The sequence below is a fragment of the Tachysurus vachellii genome, chromosome 20, assembly GCF_030014155.1.
Source record: "Tachysurus vachellii isolate PV-2020 chromosome 20, HZAU_Pvac_v1, whole genome shotgun sequence".
Lineage (NCBI taxonomy): Eukaryota > Metazoa > Chordata > Actinopteri > Siluriformes > Bagridae > Tachysurus > Tachysurus vachellii.
The window spans coordinates 1,602,293-1,630,000 of NC_083479.1; the positions used below are offsets into that span (position 1 = coordinate 1,602,293).

Consider the following 27,708-nt stretch of genomic DNA (forward strand, 5'->3'; position numbering starts at 1 on the left):
TCTAAACACGACGGTATTATTAAAGCTGTCACAATCTGCAAGGAAACTAGTTACTTGAACCTGAGGGACTTGTTAAGCCACGCCCCCAAATCATCTTCATCACCTCCTCCTCCTCCTCCTTCTCATCGCGCTCGAGCGTTCCGGCGGGAAGCGCGCGCACGGAGCCGAGCGCTAAAGAATCGCCTCAGTCTCTTATTTTTTTTTTTTTTCCCCCCCAAAAAAAAACCGGAGGAGAAGCCGCACGGATTTCACTCAGATTGTGGACGGGAAAAAAACCCAAACTGCAACCGTTTTCGCAGTCAGATAAGTACGGTATAATATGCTCTGTGTTTTCTGAGGGACACTTTAGTGAAATACGGCGTGTTTATTTTATATCATCACCTTTTCACGGGAAATATCTTGAGAAATTACTTCAGATAAAGTGTTTATTCTGTGACGAGACACGACCCGAGTGACGTCCTGTCGTGTGTCGGTGTCTTACAAACCTCAAGACTTTTCCTACATCGTTTTAAACACTGTTTGTTTTCACCGTCTATCGTTTTTTGTTTTTTTGTTTTTTTACCTCAGACATTTATCGTTAGCATTTCTGCTAATCTTCGTCAGAATGGCGGAGGCGAATAAAACAGTCACTTAAACGGATTTTCTTCATCGACGTGAAGGATTTTCTTGTTGCTGCTGTTTTTTTTTTCTTTTCTTTTCCCCTCTTCATGGCTGGATGGTGTATATGAAAGGGGCTGTGCCGGATTTATTTATTTATTTATTTATTTCGAGTCTGGAGACACCCGAAAGCAAGCAGTAAGCTAATCTCCATCCTTTTTTTTTTTTTTTTTTTTTACACCGAGACTCACTGGAAGAAGAGGAAGAAGAGGAGGAGGAGGAGAAGATAAAGTGGTCCACGGAGGTAAGACCGCTATTCTGTTCTGAACTTTTACAGATCGCGTCATTTAGCGTCGTTTTCCTTTTCCATTTCGGACGGATGTCACTTGAGGAATTCACGTCTAAATGGCGTAGCTGAGACTGACGGGAAGCGTACAAACGGTGTCGGGAAAAGAAAAGAGAGAGACGGAGAGAAGGAGAGGGGGAAAAAAATGTCTTTACGTCTCGATTAGGATGGAAAACGTGTCATGTTCGCGTCGTGCGTCTTTGGATGTACGTTTACGCTTCAGATCCGTCGGAGGATTAGGATGCAGTTTGCTTGCATAATTAGTCCACTGACACTTGTTTGCCTTCGATTCGATTGAGTCTCATAGGGAGCGATATGGGAACAAATATGGCACGATTGAATCTGGATGCACGGAACCGTGAGACACTTTTACAATCAGAGCTCATGCAGCACGGTATAAAGGATTTTTTATTATTATCATTATTTTTTTTTTGCTCCGGATTGTTTTATGTTCGGTCCCATAGGGGTGCAGGCTCGAGTAACATTACACTGCATATTTCCTGAGTAATACCACTCTGATCCACTTAGAGAGTAATTGATTTCCGTGCTTGGACAAAAATACAGACTGACTCTCAAACAAATCTGAGAAAATCAGGCATACAGAGGTTTACTACACCCCAAGAACCGTCATGCTCCATCTCTCTGCTTTCTCCAGACTCACTGCCTTAAAATGATGGCAGATTTTTTTTAGGCATTTTCAGGATCACCACATTTAACCTGCTTCACAAAATAAATAAATAAATAAATTTAGATTTTTTTTGTTTGTGGTATTGTAGCCATTTAGAGAATTTGCTTTTAGTAACAATATCCAAAAAAAAAAAAAAAAATCAAGTTAATTAAATCCCCCAGAATCCTCAGCTTTTCACCAGGTTCACTGATCCATTTGCCTTAACATAATTTATTCCCAAATGGATCTGGCTTCACAAATGAAATCTAAAGTCCGGGGTTAACAGCCTGGTAAACTTCGTGCAGTAGTACAAGCTAATAAATAAAGAGCCCTAATGTATGAAGTTTGCATTATTAAATATGCATCATGGAAATGTGAAGCATTAAAAGATAAAGATGATAAAATTAATTTCAGATGACACGTGCTTTTATAGTAAGGTAATAGTGTTCATAACGAATAATCGAACGAATGCACGCACGGATTAATTCATTTATTAATGCAAATGCACCTTTCTGCGATGAGATGCCAAGGTTGAGTGGATTTGTTGGTGGGGAAAGCAATAGTGTGCATAAACTACTGAAGCGTGCCACGCTAAAATGCTAAACCTGTTGAACCTGAATGAATGCGATAACACATGATTTAGAGTGCTGTGTAAAATGAAGGGGGGAAAAAAAAACAAAAAAAATAAACAACAAAAGGTCACAACGCTTAAGGACGATAAAATGTCCAGCATGAACTTTAATTACGGTTAGCAGAACCCTGGGATTTGAAAGGAGATTTTGCATTTTCATGCATATTAAGTTTCAGGTGCTGAACGAAAAAAATAATTAAGCAAGGTGTGGAAATAAAGCCGGTGCATCAACATGTGTTTTTTTTTTTTTTTTTTGCTGCAGGGATTACTAACTGAGACCTGGAACGAAGAGTTGATTTTTTTTTAAATGCATTATGACAGTATTGAAAATGGTTGGCTACTGCTTTTGTTGAGCATCACTGCTGGCAAAACAGAGCATCCCATAAGATCTCATTATCATTAAGTATCATTAAGACTCAGGTTCCAACCTATTATGCAGTAATAGTTGCTTTCATTTATATATACATAATAGTTCTATGTAATAACACAGGAATCACTAGAGATGCTGACACATATCTTTGCTAGCACCTCCTTATCAGTGGTGTTGAACTTCTATCTGAGCTGTGACTACTCCCTCTAACCCCTACACCCTACCCCCTGCACTGACCTCCACCCCTACCGTGGGGAAAATATACACCGTTATTTACAATACATCTACATTGATAAACACATCGTTATGAGTATACGGTGTACTTTGTACGTTTCTGGTTTGAAACATCGTGCAAAAACAAATCTCGAGCATGATGAAGATTAAATGATTGGTTAATGTGGCACTTTGAACTGCACAGCAAAGCAAGTATACAGTCACCTACTTGTAAATCAATTTATTCAATCCTTCAGTACAAGCTGCTTTGCACTTTGTGATAAGACTGAACGTATAGATTTAATGCACTCTACATTCTTAGAAAAAAGCGTATTAAATAAACCAGTTCTTGATGCTGGGGTATTAAGGGTATCTTGAAGGTATCTGTAGTATATCTATAATATAGTATGTGTCCTGTAGTTTATAGAGTAAATGTCTATTAAATTACAGATGAGGAATGTTTTTGAAGCGTGAATGAAATGATGGCAGTAACATTTTGGTCGAAATCAGAGTGCGATATCAGTTAGATTTTACTTGTGTTTATTTGCAAATTAAATGACTTTACTTCTCCTTGGAGACTGCAGATACACTTGTGACTCACCATCTTCTGCTGTGGCTGGTCCCCAGGGTAGTGGGAGCTCAGCGGTTAAGTTGTTGGATTTCTGAGAGGAAGGTTGTGAGTTCAAATGCCAGCACTGCCAAGCTCTCACCGGTGGACCATTGAGCAAGGCCTTTAACCCGCAACTGCTCAAGTCCACGCATTAGATAAATGCCAAATGGCATAAGCACATATACCCTACAGACTCACATGGCCTAAAACCAGTCCACAGCCAAGTCTCACTTTCTTGGGTAATCTCACCTGGATACTGAAAAAGTATCTACCAGGCACCCTTTCAACACAATGCAGTATTGTTTGTCTCTATACTTCTACACCTGTATAGTGTAGTGTAGGGCTGGGTGATACGGCTAAAAACTGTATCACGATATCAGTGTTTCATATCGGACGATATCGATAATAATTGATATTTTTTATGACCCATTTAAAATAAGGACCAGGAGAAAAATATATTACATTTAAACATTTTTATTTTAAACTTTACCTTCCTCTGATCATAATCCCCTCAGTTATTAAGACAGAAATGTCAACAACCATGGAAAACTCAAATAATTAAAATGTAAACATAAGTCTAAAGTCACAATGAACGCTTAACAATTATCTCTTAATCGTTGCTAGGTTACCAGAGAGCGAGTGCCTTTGTTAATGCAGCCAAACGTGCTTCGCAACCTCTGTTTTCTTCCGAAGAATAATAAAAAATATCGAACGTTTTATCGAACACATCACGTGTCTATCGCGATACGTATCGTTATCGTTTTATCACCCAGCCTTAGTGTAGTGATCATTAATTCTGCTATCTGGGGTCATTTAGAAGAGTATGGGCTATGTTTAGTGATTTACTTTATTAATTTAAGATTCAGTGCATTGTAACAACAACACTGAAATGTTTGCTTCTTAAAAAAAAAATCCCAGAATGCTCATAACAACGCTCATAACAACACTCACTATGTTCCATAACTGTAAATGACATAAAATGTTCTGAAATATCTCAACTTAAAAAACAACAACAGACAAACTCGTACGTAAATGTCGGGGGGTTGTCGCTCTCGAATGACTACGTTAACAATTTAAACTTTATTTGACTTTCAATATATTTTGTTAGCTAAAGAGGCAAAATTATGTAGCATAAATATTAAAGTATTTTGCATATTGTACTTTAAACAATGTAAAAAATGTCTGAATGATTTCAGTCCTGTCTGTTATAGATAAATGTCAGCAGTGACTTTCACAACAGAAGTACGTCACGTCACCAGAAATTGAGTCATCAGTGCCCAGTGAGTTGTGAGCCACTGATTCATGACCTAGGGATCTAGGAAGCTGATTGAGATGCATCACTTGGTGTAGGCGATCTTTGGTTGCAAAGGCGCTAAATCAGCACTCGTATTATCGTTCTGACACCACAGATCTAAACCATTAAAAAGATATTTTTCCACAGCATTATTGTGGTGTATAATGCTGTGTAGAGAAACCTAACAGACAACCATGCTAGCTAGCTAAGATAAATATGAGCTGAGAATTAAAGGCATTGAAATAGGAAATTTGCTTTTAAATTTAATTCATTTTTAACCTGATAGGTGCTTAGCATCAACATCAAGCATTTCAATTTAAGGTTTATTAATAGTTAAGTAGTCTTGAGACCTTGTGATGAAAACGAAAGTGTTTAAAGTAGACTTTAGAGGGTTTTAGAGTTAAAATAATATTAACTGTTTAAACGCTGTTATAGAACATAGAACTAAAATAGCTAGCAAGTGTTTCTCTTGAGGGGGGGCACGGTGGTAGGTTGATTGGCATCCCTGGAAAATTGTCCGTAGTGTGTGATTGCGTGAGTGAATGAGTGTGTGTGTGTGCCCTGTGATGGGTTGGCACTCCGTCCAGGGTGTATCCTGCCTTGATGCCCAATGACGCCTGAGATAGGCACAGGCTCCCCGTGACCCGAGGTAGTTCGGATAAGCGGCAGAAAAAAAGAATGAAATAATTTGTTTTTGCATACACAAAATAACATCTTTAAAAGCAGAGTTTAATATAAAAGATTTATTTTAGAAATCTAGAAGTTTCTTAACAAACATATCCTGTATGTCTTTGATGACTATTGTGTATCTTGTTTTAAATAATCGTATGATATATTTGTTTCACCGCTCAGCCCTACACTTATGTTTGATAGTATTCAGAAATTAAGCAATGGTTTCTAGGTGCATAGGGTTATGAGATTAGTCCACAGGACTGTAGGAATGCCATTGTTGGATTTTAATTCTCAGCAGGATTTGGATTTCGCCTCACACCCATGCATAGGATAAAGGTTAAATGAAAAAAAAGAGAAGAGAAGCAAAAATATTTCCTGTCTTACAGAATTAAAACTGTTAGAATAGGCATTTATTTGGTAGCAACTAGGAGTAACGCACAATCAACAGCATTTTAAATTGTGTGCTTAGCACTTTTTTAAACATTCTTACTTTGGGGTTGACGGAGCACACGGAAGCAGGGGGAGTTTGGCAAGTCTCTTATCTTAATGTCTCCAGAATATTTTTAAGCTTTATGTTTTATTCTGGTTTGGACAAGAATGCAGGAAGACAAATGCAGGAAGACAAATGCAGGAGGACATTTGTTTGCCTTAGCTGTTGAGGAAATGTATTGACTATCTTTCAGGGATTTGTGTTCTCCAGTTGATTGATGAAGTTGGACATTGAGTCAGTACACATGACTGTGCTGCAGCAGGAAAAGTGTAAGCAGAAAAAAACACAATCTTAAGAATAAAGTGGCAGAGGTTAGGATCAGGTTTCCTTGGTTATACGAATTGTATTTGAGCCACTGTGCCTGTAAACAAATACATGATCGCTGTCAAATAAAGTATCTGCAAGTTATTATGAATACGGCATAAAGTAAAGCAGCATAAAGTAAACCCGATTTCAAACGAACCTATTTTTAAATGAAATGTATGTGCATGAAGACTTTAATTGACGTAAGGGTAATATTTTCTAGTTCTAGTTCACATAAATATTTTCCCTTCTCTTGTGGATTTTGTGGAATTGAGTTTTTGCAGCAGCCTGTTATGTTTTAGTAAGAGGGTTTTCTCAAATGTGCTCTCGCACAGCAAAACGTTATACATGTATACTTTATTATATAGTTATTATTATTCCAAAACAGTATTATTCTAGTTCATGTATCATGTCTCTAGGCAGTCATTAACCTTTTTTGTAAAAATTTCTCATCTCATAGCTTGAAGTAGCACAAGTTATTGCTCGGGCCTTTGGAAAGTGGGTTTATGCCCCACTTTCGAATCATGTTTTTAACCCAACATGTAATCCTACTAAGCAAATGGGCACTCGGCTGCCCTGCAAATGCAAAAAAAAGCAACACATCAATAAATGAGCAATTAGCTCGTCAATATGCCACAATCCCAATCTCAGCAGATACAGAGGAATTGGATTTCTGATCTGATTACAAAGCTTTCCGATGTTTAGCTATTTTGTATTACACTCATTTGATTTGCTTTGCTTCAGACCAAGAGCGATTGCATGAAGGTACAACACTGTATTGATCTAAGTTTATACCATTGTAGCACCGGTACTTTGTTTACACATAGGTGTACAAGTTTTTTTCAAGGAGTGACCTGTCAAAGCATTAAGACTCAACTCAGTAACCCATCCGCTTCCCTTTCGACTAACAACAAGGAGTTCGCTCGCAGAGGAAATAATTAACGACTAAAAATAATGTGGAGGCTGAAAACATAATGCCTCAGCTTGGGGAATGTGGATAAAAGCAGACGCTACAATAGAGGGTATTCATTAAGAGAGTGCATAGCAGGTTAGAAATCTGTCATTACACATTACAGTGTGTAAAATAGCTTTGAAATTGCAGAGCTGAGATGAAATGGAGATCTCTCTTAAAATTTACAGTGAAGCTGTGCTTTGAGATAAAGGCTATGCTCAACTAAAGGAAAAAGTGTTTGTTTGTTCAATATCCCAAAGGATTGGTTTCACACTGTGATGCTCAGTAGTGCCCTGCCGTGTAAATATTCTTTTGCTTAACCACATCTGTCATCTCATCAGCTCTCTTCCAGTTTAGCATTACGGATGAATCGAAAGCCCTCGCTTTAAGTAAACTATTCTTGATCCATAGTCTTCCATGCTAATAAGACAGTTGTTGCTAGTAAATTTTGTATTAAGTTAAGTACATGTTGGGGAAAAATACATTACAGTCCAGTTAAGAGCCGAGTCTTACTGAGGTTGTAAATAATCTGAAACTATGCTGAGTTGTTGTTTTAGAGCATAGTCACACATACATTCTTAATAAAAAGCCCATTAAGAACTGCCTTATTACTGGTGTTAAATCATTAATTTCCAAAAGCAGCTTATCTTGGACAGCCATTCAAAAGGGTAATAATTAGCAGTTTACTGGTGGCAATAATGAGGATGAGTCTTAGGAGAAACACTGGATTTGTTGCATGGGCTAAATTGAAGAATATTATGATATGCTGTGTCAGAGGATGGAACATTTTTAGTAGTACCAAGGAATTAAACCCATCTTTCCCTAACATAATATTACATAAATTTACTGTTTACATTGTACACAAAACAAAGATGCTCTGTGTATGCGAGATCAGTTTTATCCAGAGATAGGACATTAGGATTTTGAAATATCTGTTTTTACAAGTTTGTTGATAATCTTTATGAACTATACTGATGTTTATGATTTAACCTATTTTCCCCATCTTACTTGATATTTTCCAGACTAAGTTGCTACCTCCCTGGGGCATCATGGACTTCTCAGTGGGATTGTATCTGCTATGGGCAATAGTGTTGAACTTTGGGCGTGGCACACTGGGTAATATCGTGTACCGGGTGCGTGAGGAGCAGCCGCCAAGCACCCTGATAGGCAGTCTGGCGGCTGATCAGGGCTTACCAGACTCTGGACACCTGTACAAGTTGGAGGTGGGCACCCCTTACCTGCGAGTGGATGGAAAAACAGGGGAAATATTTACCACTGAAATCCCCATCGACAGAGAGACAATGAAGGACTGTCGGATGAAAGGAAAGCCATGTTTTCTGGAGTTTGAGGTTTCTGTCACAGATCTCATCCTGAACCAAAGCCCCCGGCTGATCGAGGGACGGATCGAGGTGCTTGACATCAACGATAACACCCCGCAGTTTCCATCACCTGTCCTCACTCTCACTGTGCAAGAGAACACTCACATGGGAGCCACCTTCTCTATCCCGCTGGCCACTGACAAAGATACAGAGCGTAATGGTGTAGCCGACTATACCCTCACTGCCGGACCAGAGGCTGTTGCTCTCTTTGGCCTACAAGTAGCAGATGACAGGGGTGAGAAATTGCCTCAGCTCATTGTGATGGGAAATCTGGACAGGGAGTTGAAAGACTCCTATGACCTGACCATCAAAGTAGTGGATGGGGGAAGCCCATCTCGCTACAGTAGTGCCTTGCTGAGAGTCGTCGTCACTGATGCCAATGACAACGCACCCAAGTTTGAGAAATCGTCCTATGAAGCTGAGGTTTCAGAAAATAGTCCTGTTGGACACTCAGTATTACAGGTAAAAATCTATACAGTACTATTAACCTTTAGATCTCAGCAAGAGAAGAAAAGAAGAGTGGGAGGTGTTTTAATGAGCACTGCTGTTTCAACCCCCTCAACTGCCTCCCTTTTTACTTTGATGCTTTTTATAAACAGAGCAGTGTGTTGTTGGCTGAGTTCACCTAAGCCTAATTGCTTGAAAAATCTAGAATAAATTAACATTTTTTTTTCCTCCTGGAGCAACTCTGTCCTTTTTATATGCTTTTTATTTCTTCATGAGTACAATTGTTGATATAACAATTTTCTGTCGGCGGTTTTCTTCAGTGGCTTTAAAAAAACATTAGAAAAAACTGTACTTTATTATTTAAATTACATTATTAATGAAACGTTTTTAAATGAGAACGTCAGGAAAATTAATTCTCAATAAAGCTGTGATTATTATTTTTGACAGCTTATTTGTTACTTATTTTTTACAGGTCAAGGCCAATGACTCAGATCTGGGACCAAATGGTGAAATTGAATACATCATTCATCAAGCCAGTGACCCAGTGCCAAAACTGCTACAGATTGACCGTTCCACAGGCATCATATACGTAAAAGGCCCATTGGATCGTGAGGAGATCAACAGCTTGAAGTTTCATGTTATTGCACGGGACAGAGGTCCCTCACCTAAAAGCTCAACGACGTATGTTTCTGTTGAGGTAACTGATCAGAATGACAATGCACCTGCTGTGGAGATCCGTGGTATTGGTCTTAGGACCCATAGTGATGGCGTTGCAAACATCCCAGAGGACATGCCAGTGGGCACTGCGGTAGCTCTGGTGCAAGTGTCCGATAAGGATGAGGGAGAAAATGCTGTTGTGACTTGTGTGGTAGCAGGAGATGTCCCATTCCAGCTCCGACCAGCTGGTGATTCCTCTATTGATAATAAGAAGAAGTACTTTCTGCAGACCACCACACCACTAGACTTTGAGAGAGTCAGGGAGTACCGGGTGGAGATAGTAGCTGTGGATTCAGGCAACCCAGCTCTGTCCAGCACCAACTCCCTGAAAGTCCAGGTGACCGATATTAATGACAATTCTCCCATATTCTCACCTCCAGTGTTTGAAATAGATTTTGCTGAAGAGAATCAGCCTGGAGAGAAGGTTCTTGATGTTATTGCCGTAGATGCGGACAGTGGCACCAACGCAGAACTCATCTACAGCATTGTTGCAGATTCATCAACCAGGGGGCTCTTTGAGATTGACCCTAGCACAGGTGAAGTACGAGCCAGGAGCCCACTTGACCGTGAGCACAAAGAACGTTATGAGTTCCGTGTTACTGCAACCGATAAAGGTGTTCCTAGCCACAAGGGTACCGCTACTGTTGTGATCAATGTACTGGATAGGAATGATAATGATCCCAAGTTTATGCTTAGTACCTACAGCTTCTCTGTACTGGAGAACATGCCACCACTAAGCCCGGTTGGCATGGTGACTGTATTAGATATGGATAAAGGAGAAAATTCCCAAGTGCAGCTCTCTGTCGAACCAGATGTTGGAAAGTTTGTAGTACAGAACGGAACAGGAACAATTCTGTCAAGTATATCCTTTGACCGGGAGAAAGAAAGCAGCTACAGTTTCCGACTCAAGGCAGTAGATGGAGGAGAACCCCCTAGGTCATCTTATGTTGGTGTGACCATCAATGTACTTGATGAGAATGACAATGCACCTGTTGTCACCAAACCTTCCAATTCTTCTTTCAAACCTCTGTCTCCCCTGGCAGCACCTGATACTGTAGTTGAGGTAGTGGAGGCAGAAGACATAGACTCTGGCTCTAATGCTGAGCTGGTCTATAGTATTGCTGGGGGGAACCCACATGAGCTCTTCTATATCTCTCCCTCTGATGGAGAGATCAAACTAAGCAAGGAACTGACTCGGAAGCATGGAGGTCTGCATCGCTTGGTGGTTAAGGTGAGTGATAGGGGTAAGCCTTCACGCCATGCAATTGCCTTGGTGCACATTTATGTCAATGAGACCATTTCCAATATCAGCCTAGTGGAAGGCCTAGTAGGGCATAGCCTATACACTCCACTGGACACAGACATTGCGGGTGACCCTGACTATGGTCTAGCTGCTCAGAGAAGCAACATTCTTTATGGTAGCTTGGCTGGTGTGGCAGGAGTTGTAATGGTAATTATAGTGGTAGTCTTCATCAGACATCGCCTCCAAAGAGAAACCAAGAGCGGTTATCAAGCTGGCAAAAAGGAGACTAAGGACTTGTTTGCACCAAAACAAGGACCAAAGAGCATTAAGGGTAAAAAGGGAAGAAAGGGAAAGCCACCAAAGTCACCCAAACCTCTTGGGGAAGATGAAGAGGTCAGCCTCCAAAAGAGTCTGAAGTTCAACATCGATGGGGTTAATGACAGCCCTAGGATCCACTTGCCCTTGACCTACCCACCTGGCAGCCCTGACTTGGGCAGGCATTACCGCTCGAATTCACCCTTGCCATCCATCCAACTTCAGGCCCAGTCTCCATCTGCTTCCCAGAAGCATCAGGCTGTTCAGGAGCTCCCTGCCACCAATACCTTTGTGGGAACAGAACGAGATGACAACTCTACTGGATCTGACCAGTACTCGGATTACAGTTACAAGACCAATCAGCCGAAATACAGCACAAAATCGGTGAGTGTTTACAAATGTATTATCTGAAGATATTGTTGTTCTCGCCTAGTGACTGCCTTTTTTGTACGTGCTTACGGTTCTCAAAAAATAGCTTAGTCGTGCTCAATTTGTAGTAAATTGTCATATAGCAGAGACAGTTTGTAGTAAACTTTCATATAACAGTTTGCTTTAGTCATTTATTTAAAATGATCAAATAAACCTCGGAGCAAATATAAATGTATTGCTTGCTAAATTGGTTAGTTGAATTTGACAGAGAGACAAAACTTCAAATTGGCTGTAAAAACTGGAAATAATTCTTTATTTATTCTATATACATCATACCATCGTACATTTTGTTATATTTAATGATACAGAAATCCACCTTTGGACCAGATAGTACTTTCCTATTATAGTATATTTAGTTTGTGTCTTTGATCTTTCTTATTTTTCTTTATCGTTTGTGTCGGCCTTCCTGCTTTATTCACAGGGTCGATAATTTGACTGGTCGGTATTTGATCTTTTTCCAGGAAGTCCATTGCTAATTTTTTTTTGAACATTTTGAACACTGATTTTGTTTCGACAAGCAAATGATGCTTAAGTTATTTTTTAATTTATTGAAGCAGACTGTTGTGTGTGTGTGTGTGTGTGTGTGTGTGTGTGTGTGTGTTGAAGCACTATTAGGTAAGGCTTATTCTCCAGAGTGAACATGTTATTGATGGTTAGAAGGCATGGGATAAGCATGAGACATATTTTGAGGATGTGTACACTCTGGCTTTGTCAGTACCAGCCTGCTGGTTGATAATACCAGCAGATGCTAGCTGACAGTTGGGGTAAGTGCAGGCCCTATGGACTTACTGACTGGAGAGAAGAGTGACCCAGAGCAGCACTGCCACTGTGATGGACAGCATATGGCATGGAAGTGACAATAGGCTCCAGCAAAGCATACCATGTGTGCCTCCCATGGAGTCTAAAATCGCTTGCATTTTTTGCACATCAGTGAAGAATACTGACTGACCTGTATTCTTTATTCACTTAAACATCTGATTATTACTCTGCAATATGTCTGAACCCATGGCAGAGCTGAGTGACAGGAGTACAAAAACAGGGACAGATGTTAACTCATGCGATATCTCTCAGCAGATGTGAACTCGTGTGAGGGTTCTTTCTCCCACATCAGTCTGAACAGATTGACCGAAATAAATATTAATAACTGAAGTCGGGTGTGAAGCGACAGATAACTAGGTGACCGATCTAATGGTAGTGCACTTAACAATGTGTCGTTGTGGGATGTGAAGATTTAATCGGGTGTTGGTTTCGGTCGGGTTTTCATGCTCCTTTAGTCTTAACAGCTGGACTGCTGGGATTAAGTTTAGGGTCAGATTAGACTATAAACATAGGGAGGGCTTCACTACTCACTGTCCTGCTTTTTAAATGATCATTAAAGGGAGTTTGTTTGTCTGGGAAGCCTGATCCAAAAGTGCAAAAAAAAAGCCCCACTGAACGGACAATTCACACAGACTTCGTGAAGAGGGATTTGTTTGAAAGTCTGCGTACGTGTGTGTTTGTATGTCAGTGTGTGGCAGATCAAGGGTTTTCCCTGAGCCTTTTCTTTCTACGTTCAAAATGTCTTGGATTTTGTGAAAGTTGCTGAGGAGAACACTTGTGCAGCTGTCAGAGTTACTGAATTGACCTGTTTTTTTTTTTTTTTCTTTTCTCCACACGGCTTTTTAGCGACTACGTAACATACAGAAGCATGACTCATATATCAGTACAGGTTTCACAGACCATTTTTCCCCATAGTATATTTTAGCGTATGAATAAATATTTAATGAAATCGAGAGAGGCAGCACTTTCCCGAGTTAAACCAAGTGTCTGTCAGAGAACCTACTCTGTCAGTATGAATAAGTAGATTAAGGAAGAAAGTGAAGAATTTATTTTGGTCAGTTTTATTTAAATACTCTCATATAAGATACTGTTCTTTATTTTAACGATGTCTTTCTCCTCTTTTTGGTATAGACTGAGAAACTCACAAAACTATAGACCAAGGAAAGACAATTCCAGCTATTTTTCTAAGTGTGTATAGTGAGAGCTTGTGAAGCCTTAAATCTTTGCTTAAATTAAATCCACACAATAAAAATCCCTTATAACATGTAGATAGTGTAATGTTGTGCCCAATGATGCTCTGTGCTTCATCTCAGCACAACTTCAGACACGAGTAGTTCCACAGGATTTGGAAGCAGGGATGCGGGAGGGATTTTGGGGCAGGCTTTAATTAATGGAACACATCGCTTAACCTTCGTTACCCAGCGTGAACTCTAGCAGCTCGAGTGTCGGGAGATTACTCCCCAAACCTCCTCTGCCAGCCTGCTGTGACCGTCCAGTGCTGCTCCATGGGAGGAAAGCAAGCAATGGCAGCTCATAATTTTTCCCTTATATTTGCTGCAGCTGAAATAATGTCGTTAAACTAAGCCGTGTTACACACAGCTTCTATGCTGTCGCATGTGAGTCTGAAGGATTGGAAGATCTGTCATCAAAAGCTTATGAGTATCCGTAGAGTATTCTTCTTTTCGCTTCTCGACGTCTTGCTCTGTTTGAGCTATTCTCTTTGTGTGTTTCTCATGAGTGAAATATTTCCGCTATACTTGGAATCGAGCCTTTCTGGAATTGAGTATCAACCTGGTCACAGTGTAAAGAAGCTAAAGCCATAAAATATACTGCGATGTTCTCTGACCCTCTCCTACATATACTCCCTTCCCTACACAGTTTTGGATTTGTGCAGAAAGCCTTTAGACCTGTCTCAGAATCCCCAATTTTTGAGCATCTGTTCTCACTTGCTCCAGCTGGCAGTTATCCATAACAGAATGCACTTGTAAACCCTTCAAACCTGGTATCCACCTTTTCAAATTCCACTCCCTGGATGGTTCCATCCCATAATGCCCTCAGCTGCTGCTCATTAGAGCACAATGCCTGTATCCCTCGCCCCCCTGGGTGGGGTGGGGGTTTTGTGTAATCCACCATCAGATCCACTGGCCTCCTAGGCTCAGACAGGGAGAGATCAAGACTGCCTATTGCCTGTAGGGAAGACGTAAGCAAGCAATTATAAACAAATATGTTTTGAATAAATTACAACTGAGACATTTGACACTTAGGGAAATTAAGCCACTAATGAGGAATCCCGTAGTTATGTTCGGTTACGTGCAGCACCATATATGAGTGATCTTGTCAACAGGGGGAAGGCTAATAAGGTGAGAAAAGAGAATAGCTTATTATGTATTCGGTGTTTGAGGACTTCTCTGCACTGTCTCTTAGGGAAGGTCTAGTCTCTGCAGGCACTTACCAATTGAATGGTCTAGGCTGACACTTTGAAATCGATTCCCTTGGACAAGTGCTTAGGGATTTAGTGCACTGGACAGACATATTCCAAATGAGTGATCTTGTCCAGGGCATTGGTGGAAATAAGACAGTAGATGCACTCAAGGTAGAACCTGTCGATTGCTCTTAGCATTGTTTGATATGAATCAGCTTACTTTCTGGCCCGTGTCCAGTTCCCTACCTTCGGATCAGGTGGTCTTTCCGGAACGCTTCATAACATCTCACCGGTGTGAATTGTTTCCACTGTAAATAAAGAAAAGTCTGGTTTTCAGTCTAGGCTAATCAATTTTTAGGATTCTGACAAGCGCATCAGGATTTCCTAGCAGAACGTTCACAGTGGTATTCGGATAATCTTCCTCTCTAAAGCATCTCTTTCTGAAACTGCATGGTGGAGTGGTAGAAACGGTTTGCACAAAACCTTCTGCTCTTGCTGTGGCCCCCGTGAGCAAGGTGGAGATTTGATCTAACATCCACATTATTACCTGCTAAAAGAGATTACAGCTCATGCTGAGGAAATACTTAAAGGGCAGAACAGACCTGCTCTGAAGATCGAAGGATGTGATTCCTGATGCTGTTGTAGAAACGGATGGAAACGGCATACAGCGGTAGTATGGAGATGTGAGACTACTGCCGGTTTATGCACAGATGAGAATGACAATAATAACAGCGATAATGTTAATATCCAAAGGCTCACAGTCAGATACATTTTTAATACATTTCTTCATACAACCCGAGAAGCGGCTTTTATGTAAACTTTGTTTTGGAAGGATTTTCACTTATCGTTATCTTCCCAGGTTTTTAATATCTCCACCGTTCGAAAGATCTAAAATGTCTCATCACATCAAATTACCATCTTGCGGTGTGCATGGGGAACAGGAAATAATTCTCCATAAGTGGAATCGTAAATGGTGAATTAGCTTTCCTCAGGCCTTGCACCATGGCATCTAATTCTGCAAGCAGTCTGAGGTCAGGTTCATACTTTTGTGTGAAAATACCTTAAAAATAAACACAATACTAAAGCTTCAGGTGAAGCTTTAAGGACACCCAACTCCCTAATGGTGTTGCCTTTAGCTCAGATGTTTCATCATCACACGTGCTACGCTCCTTACCTTCCACCAGCCAGATTAGCGCTTTTTATCAATAAGCAGCTTACTGCCAAAGCATTCTTCAATAATGTGCTACGGTACTTCTTTTCCTTCCCCAGGACTTGACTTTCTCGTTCTCTCCGTGGTGTCTTTCTGTTCTCTGTGCGCTCTCTCTACCTCTTTCTCTCTGTCTGTCACTCCATTTCCTTCTAGCATGTTCTGCTTGTTTACTCTACAAATACATCCTAGGATTGTTTTAGATAGATTGTGAAAGATGATCAACTTTGTATGATGTAAATGTCCCGTCATCGCACTCGCATGTCAGCAGGGATAAGCTTTTATTCATCCCACACGTTGCCATGGTAAGCAAGAACAGTAAGCGCCGTTCTAGCTGTTGTTACATTTCACAGCATTATTAAAAAAATGAAAATGTCATAAATAAAACAAATAACTGATCTCTTCCTGTCTGACTTTTGCCCTTAGCTTGATTTGTTTTCACTTCTTAAAAATGACTACAAGCCTTGACAGACGGCTGGCTTCTTCAGTTTACAAATGATAGTTTGTCATTTGGAGGATAATAAATGCTGGACATTCTAAGTCTTTACTGTGCCGTCAGGCAAGACGTGTATTTGAGGAAGCCAAGTCTGTTTTTCACACGTGCATTTAACTGCAGGTCAGATGTAAGAGAGAAAGAAAGCCAGGCAACAAAGATCCCTCAGGCATCTCACCCCATTAGAGCAGCAGAGAGCTGCACACAATCCATTAAGCTCCATTAGGGAAGTATACAATCGCATGGACACCTCTAAGGCCATGTGCTGAGGGCAGTGTGCCGTTACACATGCAATCCAGGTTCATTATTCAAATTCTTCATTCATAAATAATGCAGATTACAAGCTACTCAGGGAAACCACTGCATGTTATGCATATAATATTTGGGTCTATATTAGCTATAGGGCTCGAGCTGCAATTTAGTATTGTATTAAAGGCATTATATGACCAGGGTATTTTATTAGCCGCTAATTTAATTGCATGTTCCTGCATTTGTAAATGTTACATTTGTAAATGTCAAAGTATTTTGAACAGTACGTAGGTTTCCATTAAAGTCATGCAAAAATTATTACACCTTAACAGCCCCCCTCCCCAACACCCCCCACCCCGAGCAGCGCTATTAGTAATTCAATCACACATCACAACCCCGGGAACCAAATAAACAAGAAAGCAAAAGAGAAATCGATCTTTGAAAAAGCCATCTTCAGAGGCCTGTCAATCACTCGTTTGTCTGCTCGGAGGCTGTCTCACCAGCATTGAGATGTCGACCAACAGACTCCGCTGACGGCTTCACCAAAGGAGAATTCCAGACGAAATGCAAACTAGCACCATCTCCATGGGAGCTGACTTCCTGGATTAAAGATCTACCAGCAAAATACTGATTACTCTCTATGTTTAAACAGTTTGAACTGCATATTAGTATCGCGGTCATGGTTACAGGCAGAGATGTTAAATATCGTATGATGCAAATGATTCCAGTCTCTGACGTGTATGAGAACATTAATTTCCACATGTCCCACTTGGGAGAATAATCCACTTACCAAAAACCCTAACAAAAAAAAAACAGAGAAGTGCTTGTGAACTGTGATGTTGCATAATTCTCTCTCCATGGCCGAATGTTCTGGCTGACATGAGGAATGATCATTATTTCTCTCTGTTCGTCCTACTGGGGGCTCAGGATATTAGAATATTTCATGAATATTGAACTTTTCTTGCTCTCGGATTGCTGCGGGAAGATTTTCTCTGCTGTTTCGTATCGGTGCTTAATTGCACAAGTCTTTAAAAAAAGGTTGAAAGACGTCTCTCACAGTGTGAAATGTTCTGAAGTGTCAGCCTGCATTTGTCAAAAGGCAGGGACATGGAGTTCAGCCCAATCAAGGTCCAGAGATGAAATAGAGTTTTTGAAAGGATCTAGACAAAAAAAATGGCAAATGGAATCAGGACCTAGTAATGTTTAGCTGTAAAATCGTAATTGGACCGAGTTAGTTTCGCACGTGGAGGTGAAGTAGCGAATTCATTACTGGAATATCTCTGGCCTTTTAGACCTGTTTGATTCTTTTAGTAATGTTGCAGACAGAATGTACACAGATCTATAAATAGTATGTCTTATTTTACCTTCTGACCAGTAGAAGTAATGTGGTTATTTATTTTATTATATTAAGTCTGGAAACTTTTCTTAAAGCTTTTATTTTTGTTGCCTCAACTAAACCAGAACCAGGTATTGGCCACGTTTCAAAAGATGAGCACCAAAATACAGAAATATATTTTGATATCTAAATTGTTCACTGGGACTTATTGGTAATCTGACATGGGTACTGACAACATGTATATAGGGAAGTCGTGGCCTAATGGTTAGAGAGTTTGACCCCTAACCGTAAGGTTGTGGGTTCGAGTCTCGGGCCGGCAATACCACGACTGAGGTGCCCTTGAGCAAGGCACCGAACCCCCCCAACTGCTCCCCGGGCGCTGCAGCATTAATGGCTGCCCACTGCTCAGGGTGTGTGTTCACGGTGTGTGTGTGTGTGTGTGTTCACTGCTGTGTGTGCACTTTGGATGGGTTAAATACAGAGAACAAATTCTGAGTATGGGTCACTATACTTAGCCATATGTCACGTCACTTCACTTTCACTTACACTGGCGATCAAGATAAGCTTGCTGTCATACTGTACAGTGTCTACCACAAGCACCTTTTGCAAGAATATCAGAAGTTACATATCACGAATGTGTATATCTGTATATCGTGCAAATTGCTTGCTATCTATACAGAAATTGCTTCTCATGCTAATCAGACACAATCTTTACAGGAATTGCCTGGCAAAATTAAACACACATAACTAGTTTTAATACTAGACAAGTTTTAACTATGAAGTATACTAGTATTGTGGCGTGGGACAGTAGTAGCACTTTTTTATATGCGACTTGATTTTTGCTTGTGTGTGTGTGTGTGTTTTGTGTTGATGTGGGGGATATTCCTTCCAACATTGATTCCGGAACCTTCCTCCCACCGTATGTTAAAATAATCTCTGGTTTTGGATGACATGGCTGAACTTGATCCACGGTCGATATTTTCCACCATGTTGGAATCCCTCATCTGACAGGCGAGAGAGAGAGAGAGGGAGGGAGAGAGAGAGGGAGGGAGGGGGGGAGATCTAACCAAATATCCATTCATTTCTCTGAGTTTTGGATGCTGTGAGCAGTCCGACTGAAGAACATCCAGAGATGATTCAGTATCAAAGGCATTCTTAAGCGAGGAAGAGCAGTGGACGAAGCTCCAGTGATAATCGTCTGTCTGAAAGCACTTGTCTGGATGATGAAATTCAATTAAAGTGCATTAAAACATTGGATAAATAGTAGTAGAAGCAACGGGAGAGGACACGCACATAGAGGTAGTCGTGTTCTCATGCTAGGATTCAATTTGAATTAACTGACAATTTGTTTGAGTCTTGCTCCATGTCTCAGTTATAGTGAACCTAATCATCACAGCCTCCTCCACGACTATATCAACAATAATGTCTTTACCATTACAAGGCGGTTTCCACAGCTGCGGTGCTCTTTAAGCATTGAATCTTAAGAGAAGGTGCATATAACTACTGACACTCCAAACATCCATATGTCCTTATTTACATGGTTTCTTTCAGACAGAGTGGAGATTTAGATGTAATCGGGGTAACAGGGTTTTGACCTCATCACTTTGTAGCGTCGTCACAAGAATAAAAGAAGAAGACAGAGTTTTCTTTCTGTTGACACCTTTTCCTGTTGTACAAAGGTAATTTAGTAACTAAGTAATGTTGTTGAAGGACAATTAAAGGTGGGGTCTCCGATGTTTGAAAGCCAATGTTGACATTTGAAATCACCAAAACAAACACGCCCCTAACCCAAACGGGTCCCACCCCTGTATTGATAGCTCCGCCCACACATACATATGTAACCCAGGCGACTAATGGAAAGAAATGTGTCTTTATCATAGCTGAAGGGAAGAACAATACGATTGTAGATAAACAAACAAGCAAAAATGACACACAAGCATAATCATGTAAAGGACAAAGGCATATATTAGTTCTGTGTAACAAAACAAAACCAACGTTACTCACCTATCGAGAAGGAAAAAAGCGCCTCGGCGTCTTAAGTAAAGTTGGTCACATATTCACAGATTGGAGTTTCCCGAGTCAATAACTCCTGAGCTAAACACTGTTACTACACAAAACACGGTTGTAGCTGCGTCTCTACATTACTACGATAGAAAAGAGGTGTTATTTGTGTAGTAACAGTGTTTAGCTCAGGAGTTATTGACTCAGGAAACTCCAATCTGTGAATATGTGACCAACTTTACTTACTTCCTGCTCCTTCAGTTCTCTCCAGCGCTGGAAAGCTGATCCTATATTAACACGTCCTACTTCTTACCTTATCGTAAGTCTTTATTCGCTTTCTTTCTTTGTTTTTATCCTCCATGTCAATGTTAAAACCGCTTTCTGCTAATGTCACACATGCGCACTGAACACTCTCTCCGCCCATATTGACGAGACACGCCCCTTTCTGCTCATTGGCTACACGTTTGTTTTGATTTTTGTTTAGTTTGTTGGTCCCGACTCAGTTTTCTGAAGCATTTCTCAAACATCGGAGACTACACCTTTAACACATATGCCATCAATGAGAAAGAAGTATCATCCCACCTAGTGTGAATTATAGGTGATAAGAGTACATTGTGCCTTGTTTATGAACCTTATAGTGCTGGTGAAAAGTGATGCCCTTTTCCAGATTAACTTACATGGCTTGCAGTTTACTCATTAACATTTATGTGGTTGGATACCCAAAAGAATTCAGGTTAATTATCTTGCCGAAGGAAAAGCAATGTTGTCCCCAGTCAGGGCTGAACCTGTAACCTCAGGCCTACCTGCTACCTCCCTCAGGACCTGTAAAATGAATCAGAGCGAGATGGAACGTTTGTGAGTGAAAGAGAGAGTTATAGCAAGAGCCTGAGAGAAAGAGGGAATGTGTGAGTCAGAGAGAGTGTGAGAGGATGTTTATTGCAGGAGATATACTCCACCATTCATTATGCACTCAGCACTCAGTCTGAACACTGGGCCAATAAACAAGTATGTGCAATTTTGCCTGCAACGCATTGAGGAGTGCTACGTCAGCGTCCGGACGATTCTGCACCCACCAAGGCCTTGTATTCTGGATAGTGAGAAAAAGAGAAATTTATTTATTTGTTTATTTTTTAGGGAGCACGGTGGCTTAGTGGTTAGCATGTTCGCCTCACACCTCCAGGGTTGGGGGTTCGATTATGTTCTCCCCGTGCCTCGGTGGGTTTCCTCCGGGTACTCCGGTTTTCTCCCCCGGTCCAAAGACATGCATGGTAGGTTGATTGGCATCTCTAGAAAATTGTCCGTAGTGTGTGATTGAGTGAGTGAATGAGTGTGTGTGTGTGCCCTGCGATGGGTTGGCACTCCGTACAGGGTGTATCCTGCCTTGATGCCCGATGACGCCTGAGATACAGGCACAGGCTCCCTGTGACCCGAGGTAGTTCGGATAAGCGGTAGAAGATGAATGAATGTTTATTTTTATCTCACCACCATCACAGTGAAACATTCCAGATGTGCCCTGTACATGTCGTCCTGTCATCGTTCTGTTCTCAGACAAACAAAGTTTTTACTTTTGTTTTTACAAGTTTAGTCTTAAAGCAATGAATAAACCTTACATCCACACCGCAGTCAGCATGCTGATTCAGACGTGCAGCTGCATATTACAGATGAAGGACGGCTTCCCGTGCTTGCTGTTAGAAACCTATGCAGTTTTCTGCACCGCCCTCCGGGGGGGTTTCACGGGCCGCGCTCCATCCTCCTAGTTATGAGCGAAAAGCGAACCAATTTGACAGTGACAAATGAACTGCTCCGTCGCTCCACCAACCGCCGATGCCCATCCCTCATCCACCTGCAATTCTCTGCTGTCCTCCTCTCCTCTCCTGCTCTGTCTCGTTGCCCACACTCATATTTCTCCTGTCCACTAGTTTTGCATTTCTCTCGGCTCAGCATGTCCGGAAGTGGAAGAGCCCGGGGCGGGGTCTCGATCCCTGCCTTGCACTCATGCCAGACATTTATTTCAGAAATTAAACCCATGCTCCCTTGCTCTTGTGTTCACCCGAGTTCCAAACTTGAAATTCTGTATCTATCTGCATGCACGGCGATTGCCTAGAGGGCCATCAGAACTGCTATTATTTTTCAATCTACTGGTTCCAGTCTAGTGACTGTGAAGCAGGGGAAAATGACTGTTTTTGGAGGGTCGATGACAGCGATGGAGGAAACGGGGAACGTTTTTTTTTTTTTTTTTTTTCTGTGTGAGTGTGATTACTGGTGGGTTTTAATGATCATCCTGTTCCTGTAATAGACTTTCTTTGCTTGAGTGTTGAAATGAAATGCCAGGCTGTGAAGACAATTAATTGCTTGGCTACCTCTGTTTCTGCTTTCACTCTCCCTCTCTTTCTCACTCTTTCCATCTCGCTATCTGTCTTTCTCTCTTTCCATCTCTCTCTGCCAGTCTCCCCCCCACCCCAACCCACCCCTCACCCTTTTCTGAAGCCTGGCCCTGCAGACTGATAAGAGAGGTGAGCAGCAGACTTGCCCCGTTGCTCAGTGAGCCTGTCTATCTTCCTCTCTCCACTCTCACCACGGTTATGCTAATGCCATGGCCCCACTCTGTCAAATCCTCTCCACCACCACACGCTCGGAGACGTACACCGAGCCGCACTGTGTACCTTCGGTCCACGGTAACCAACGCAACAGTATTACAGCATTAACGATCCAACACCCAATATCAAGGCAAAACACAACAGTATACCCGAAAGAGCAATTAATGTTGAATTGCTTCTTACATCACAGAGAATCGAGAATAATATTGATTGTTTTCCTTGGGGAAGACAGAAAGCAATCAGTAATACCTTAATGTAATCCGAAGTGTAATCAGAGAGCCCTAGGATGTAGACTGCTTCGTTCTTATGAACGAATTCCCACTGTGGGGTATGGACTTTAATGTCCAATAAACTCATGATTTTTTTTAAATATTCATAGCATTTGATCATTTTTGGGAATATATATATATATATATATATATATATATATATATATATATATATATATATATATATATATATATATATAAATAAATATTTATAGTATTCTGTTTGCTTTGAATACCGTACTCGCTGAAGTAGTACTACTTTTTTTCTCGTCTTTTCACCCTCAAGAGGTAGAAACCTTGAGATGAATCAGACACAAATAATATCTTAACAAGTTGAATATGGGCAAATAGATCTAATATTTCTTATTTTGATCTGATAAAAATCAAGATTTTGTAGATGCCTTTACAGATGACAAGCTTCTACTGATAGGTCATTTAGCTTCCTCTTTAACCCTCTGAGGTCTTAGGGTATTTTTAGGGCTTGGAGAAGTTTTGTCATACCCTGATATTTGTGCTTTTTTCAGTTGCTTATAAAGACATAAATGGCTAAAGTGTAATATCGCTGTAATCAGCACAAACTGGACTACAATAATATGTGAGCAGCATGTATGTACATGATTGTGTTTTTGAGAAAACAATGTTTATGTGTGGTTAGTGAAAAATTAAACATTTTGAATCACTTGAATAAGGCCATAAGGGCCTTTTTACACCTGGTCACTTCATGTGTTTTCTCTGATCCGATAGCTATCTGATTTGTTAAAACTGTTCCATTTACATTAGGCCACATAAATGTGTCTTGGCGAATCGGATATCAATCTGATCTTTTTACTCCCGCCCAAAATGCAAATATATTTTACCTCATTTCCGGGGTAATTGAAATGGAACGCTCTTTGGTGTATGCGGTTGCTACAAAAAACAGCATTTACTGTTTGCTGCATTTTCACTGGCGGCAGCAGTGCATTTTAAGACCCAATGAGACACCTGGGTGAAAGATCGGAGCCAGCGCTGATGGGAAAACATATTTGTTTCTGGTGCGATCCACGACTCGCGGGTCACCTAACCCCCTAAAACACATACAGAACATCGGTTCACAGGACTTTTGAGAGTTTTTGCTTCAAAATTATGTGAACATCGTCTTGTTTACTCGCTCACAGAAAACAATATGTTTGATTTAAATTTTCTAAGACACTTTTTGTTTGTAAAGGGCATACTGTATGCGAGTGGGCGTCAACTATCATGAATATTAATGTGATTCACACCTGAGAAGACAAAGGCCCGCATAATGAGCTGCATAATGAGCCTTTCAGGCAGGTATGTGACTGAGAGAGGAGTTACAAGAAAGAATGTGAGGACAAAATAAATGTGTATATTTTTTGTTTGTAGTTTATTTCGAATATTTAACTATCACACAAAATCACTTTAGAAGTTAGTAATAACACAGAAGACGCAATCAGGGCAAAATTGTGCAACAAAAAAAAAGTGTCAACAGGAAGAGTGCAAGATAAAAAAAGGTGTAAGGTTTGTAGAAGCCCACTAACCTACTCTGTCACATAGGACACAGAATTGAACAGTTATACATCTTTGTGCCACTCTAGGAAACAGTTCCTTTTCAGCTGAACACACAAGTGAACATAACATGCCTGGCATTTCCAAGGCATTTCAAATCACACAGGTCCGGATTTCATGTACTTAGTCATTCCTGTGTCTCAGGGGCGTGTACGTGATTACTTCAATCACCTCAGTTCATTTGCATATGAACAGCGCGCTCAGACGGAGGCGGGAACTCATTAGCTATAATGAGGCGAAACAGGAGAAACCGGACCACTCCTTACTTTCATACGGATTACATAAAAATAGATTATTTGACTTGAAGACTTGAATTTGTTTATTTAAAAGTCGACATTTCAAGCTTTCTATGCATATATTTATCTTGTATTTGAGGCAAGTATTCGCTGAGATTCGGGTTGTTTTATTTATGTGTGTGTGAAGAGTGGTGACCGAGACCGAGATTTATTTTCTTTATTCTACAAAAGCACAGTGTTTTGTTGTTATTATGTGTGTATACAAATAAACGTAGACCCTTTACAGATTCGATTGATGTATTGCTCTCGTCTGTACGATCGAAACTGAAAGTGTAATTTAAGTTCACTTCGGCCTTAACAGGAGATTATGCCACAAAACACGTATACACGTTCATGGACTCCAGAGGGTTAAGTGCAAAATAAATACATAAAAAGCGAATAAATTCATTTAATGGTCATATATTTTATTTTATATAACAGAGACGACTAGATAGATTAGACAATATTTAAGATACACTAACTAAGAGCAAAGCTGGACCAAGACCCAGGTACTCTATCTGATAATTCTATTCAACCAACTTCAGCAGCAGGTTGAATAGATTCACGCTCCCATGATGATCTGATACGGTTATACATAGTGGTAATAGATTCTAAGAGATGAAAGTGTGGGCGTTGTGTAGTCCTTCGCCTGATGACAATTTTGGAAACTTGCAAATAATACGTTGTAAACCAAGTCGAGTCTGAAGGGTAAAAATGGGTGGTGAAACAATACATAATTGTTGGGTTGGAGAGCAGAGCAATGGCCTTGTTTCCGATTTCTGTCTGCGAATTTCAGGCAAGAGATAACATGAACCCACTAAAACCACCAAAATAGAAAAACATTTGCATTAATCATATTTCACGCGATTTGCTAATGTTTCTTTTACCAGTGATGGTCACTTCTACTGGCTGAACTGCACACTCAGAAAAAAGGGAACTAAGCCGTATCACTATAAGTTTCACTGTACCACAGGAAAGGTACAGTTTTTTTCTGAGACTGTGTAGTATATCAGTGTGTTAGTATCAGTGTTATTGTTCTTTTTTTTTTTGTTCTGCTTCTCATGTTACAGCAAAACGATTTTCAGAAATTGAAGGCTTTTGCCCAGGGACATATTGCTTCTGATTAGCATCCATATAAAATGTCAACTAGGATTTGACAAGCACTATATGAAGCAAACAAACCCCCACTGGAGATTTCTCAAGCGCCAAAACATACTGTATGCTATTGTTCACTTGTGAGGGACATGCTGTCCTGAGCGACTCGTGTCATTGTCTGATAAAGTTAATTACTAGCTACAAAGCAGACACTGGAGCCTTGGCCGTTTGGGCCTGGCCTCGTGCATCTGCTTCTGGATGCGTTGTCAGGTTCTTTAGTTATCTGTTGCTTTCTCATAATCACCGTCCTTTTCATTGCAAACTTGCATACAGTAAAAAAGCATAATAAAAATGTATGAACTGTGCGCCTTGTGTTCTGCCGTCATCACTGCTGTGAGACCGAGCACATCTGCATGGCTCCTGGGCGGTATTTTGTTGTAACAGCACAGCTGGGATTCCTCAGGGGCGTATGCTGGGGCCGCTCTGATTTTTTGTCATCGCCATGGCAGCTCAGCTGGGCTCTGAATTGATAAACTGCTCTTGTCCTGTATTCTACTATTGCCATAGCAGCACAGCCGGAGATCAGATCAAGATGGCTCTGTGTCGTGAGTCGCCATGGCAGCACAACTGTCGCACGCGAGGGCTACAGTGCCCCTCATAGGCACCACCCGCACAGCACAGCTTGATTTACCCTGAGTGTTAAAACACTTGCATTAAAATCAGAGAGAGAGATCTGCCTGGTTTCTATGAAGCACTCTCAGGGGAAATGAAAAAATAAGTTTTTAAAAATGGGGATTTCAAAAAAAAAACACTATTGAGCTCTTTTTTTATTTTTACTTGCACAACAAAGCATGGAAATATTTGCCCAGGCTCATATCGATGTGTTTTCACACAGACCGACTGGGATGAATTTCAATCTTTCCGACGTAGATTCTGTCTGTGCTCTCGCCACGGCCTTCAGCCATCATTTGCTTTATACGCCCCTCGGACAAAACCTCCGACTTTAATCTCTCGGTACAGATTCAGTGGATGGTTAGCTGATGAACCGAAAAACTGTTCTGTAATGGTTTTATGAGAAGTTGTACGCTGCGTGTCCCTGGCTCTCTTTACATCTCGTATTAAAAGCTCTGTGAACATTTTCTTTGAACTGTGTTCATAGTTTATATACAGTACAGAAAGCCCCATTTTGTTTCATCACAACCGGCTCTTAGATACAAGTCAATGCCTTGGTCCGTTTTCACTCAATAGCCACAAATGTTTTCTTTTTTTGTGTGTGTTCGTTACTTCATTCGTTCATGCATTCATTTCTTTCTTAGTTAGCTATCTATTTTTGCTCTAGTCACACTTTCTTTCTTTCTTTCTTTCTTTCTTTCTTTCTTTCTTTCTTTCTTTCTTTCTTTCGTACTTTCTTTGACATACTCTATCAAGCTTTGCGTGTAATAAAGTTGCATTAGCATGATCTCATGCTGTTTTTTTGTTTCATCAGGTCTGTATGTGGGTTGGAAGTCGGTGTCTGTAATTTTTTTCCGCTCTATAGATTCAGAACGAAACGCATGCTTTTGATCTGGGTTCAGTCACAGTTTTCAAAGGCAGAATTCATGATAATAGATCCGTGTACATCTAATAAGGCCGTGGCTGCGTGTGCCATTAGAGAACGCCTAGAGAATGAGTTAAAACTGGCTTTAGTTTGATAAGGAATACATA

At 40.6% G+C, this 27,708-nt stretch overlaps 1 protein-coding gene across 1 annotated transcript in view; it reads left to right on the forward strand.

Annotated features, from left to right (window-relative positions):
• Positions 1-278: 278 nt before the first annotated feature.
• Positions 279-27,708, forward strand: part of pcdh1a (protocadherin 1a) — a 69,690-nt gene continuing 42,260 nt past the window's right edge. The window contains exons 1-3 of the mRNA XM_060895221.1: positions 279-901; positions 8,168-8,986; positions 9,444-11,630. Coding sequence (XP_060751204.1) covers positions 8,195-8,986; positions 9,444-11,630 — 2,979 coding nt within the window. The 5' untranslated portion in view covers positions 279-901; positions 8,168-8,194. The remainder of the gene's footprint in view (positions 902-8,167; positions 8,987-9,443; positions 11,631-27,708) is intronic.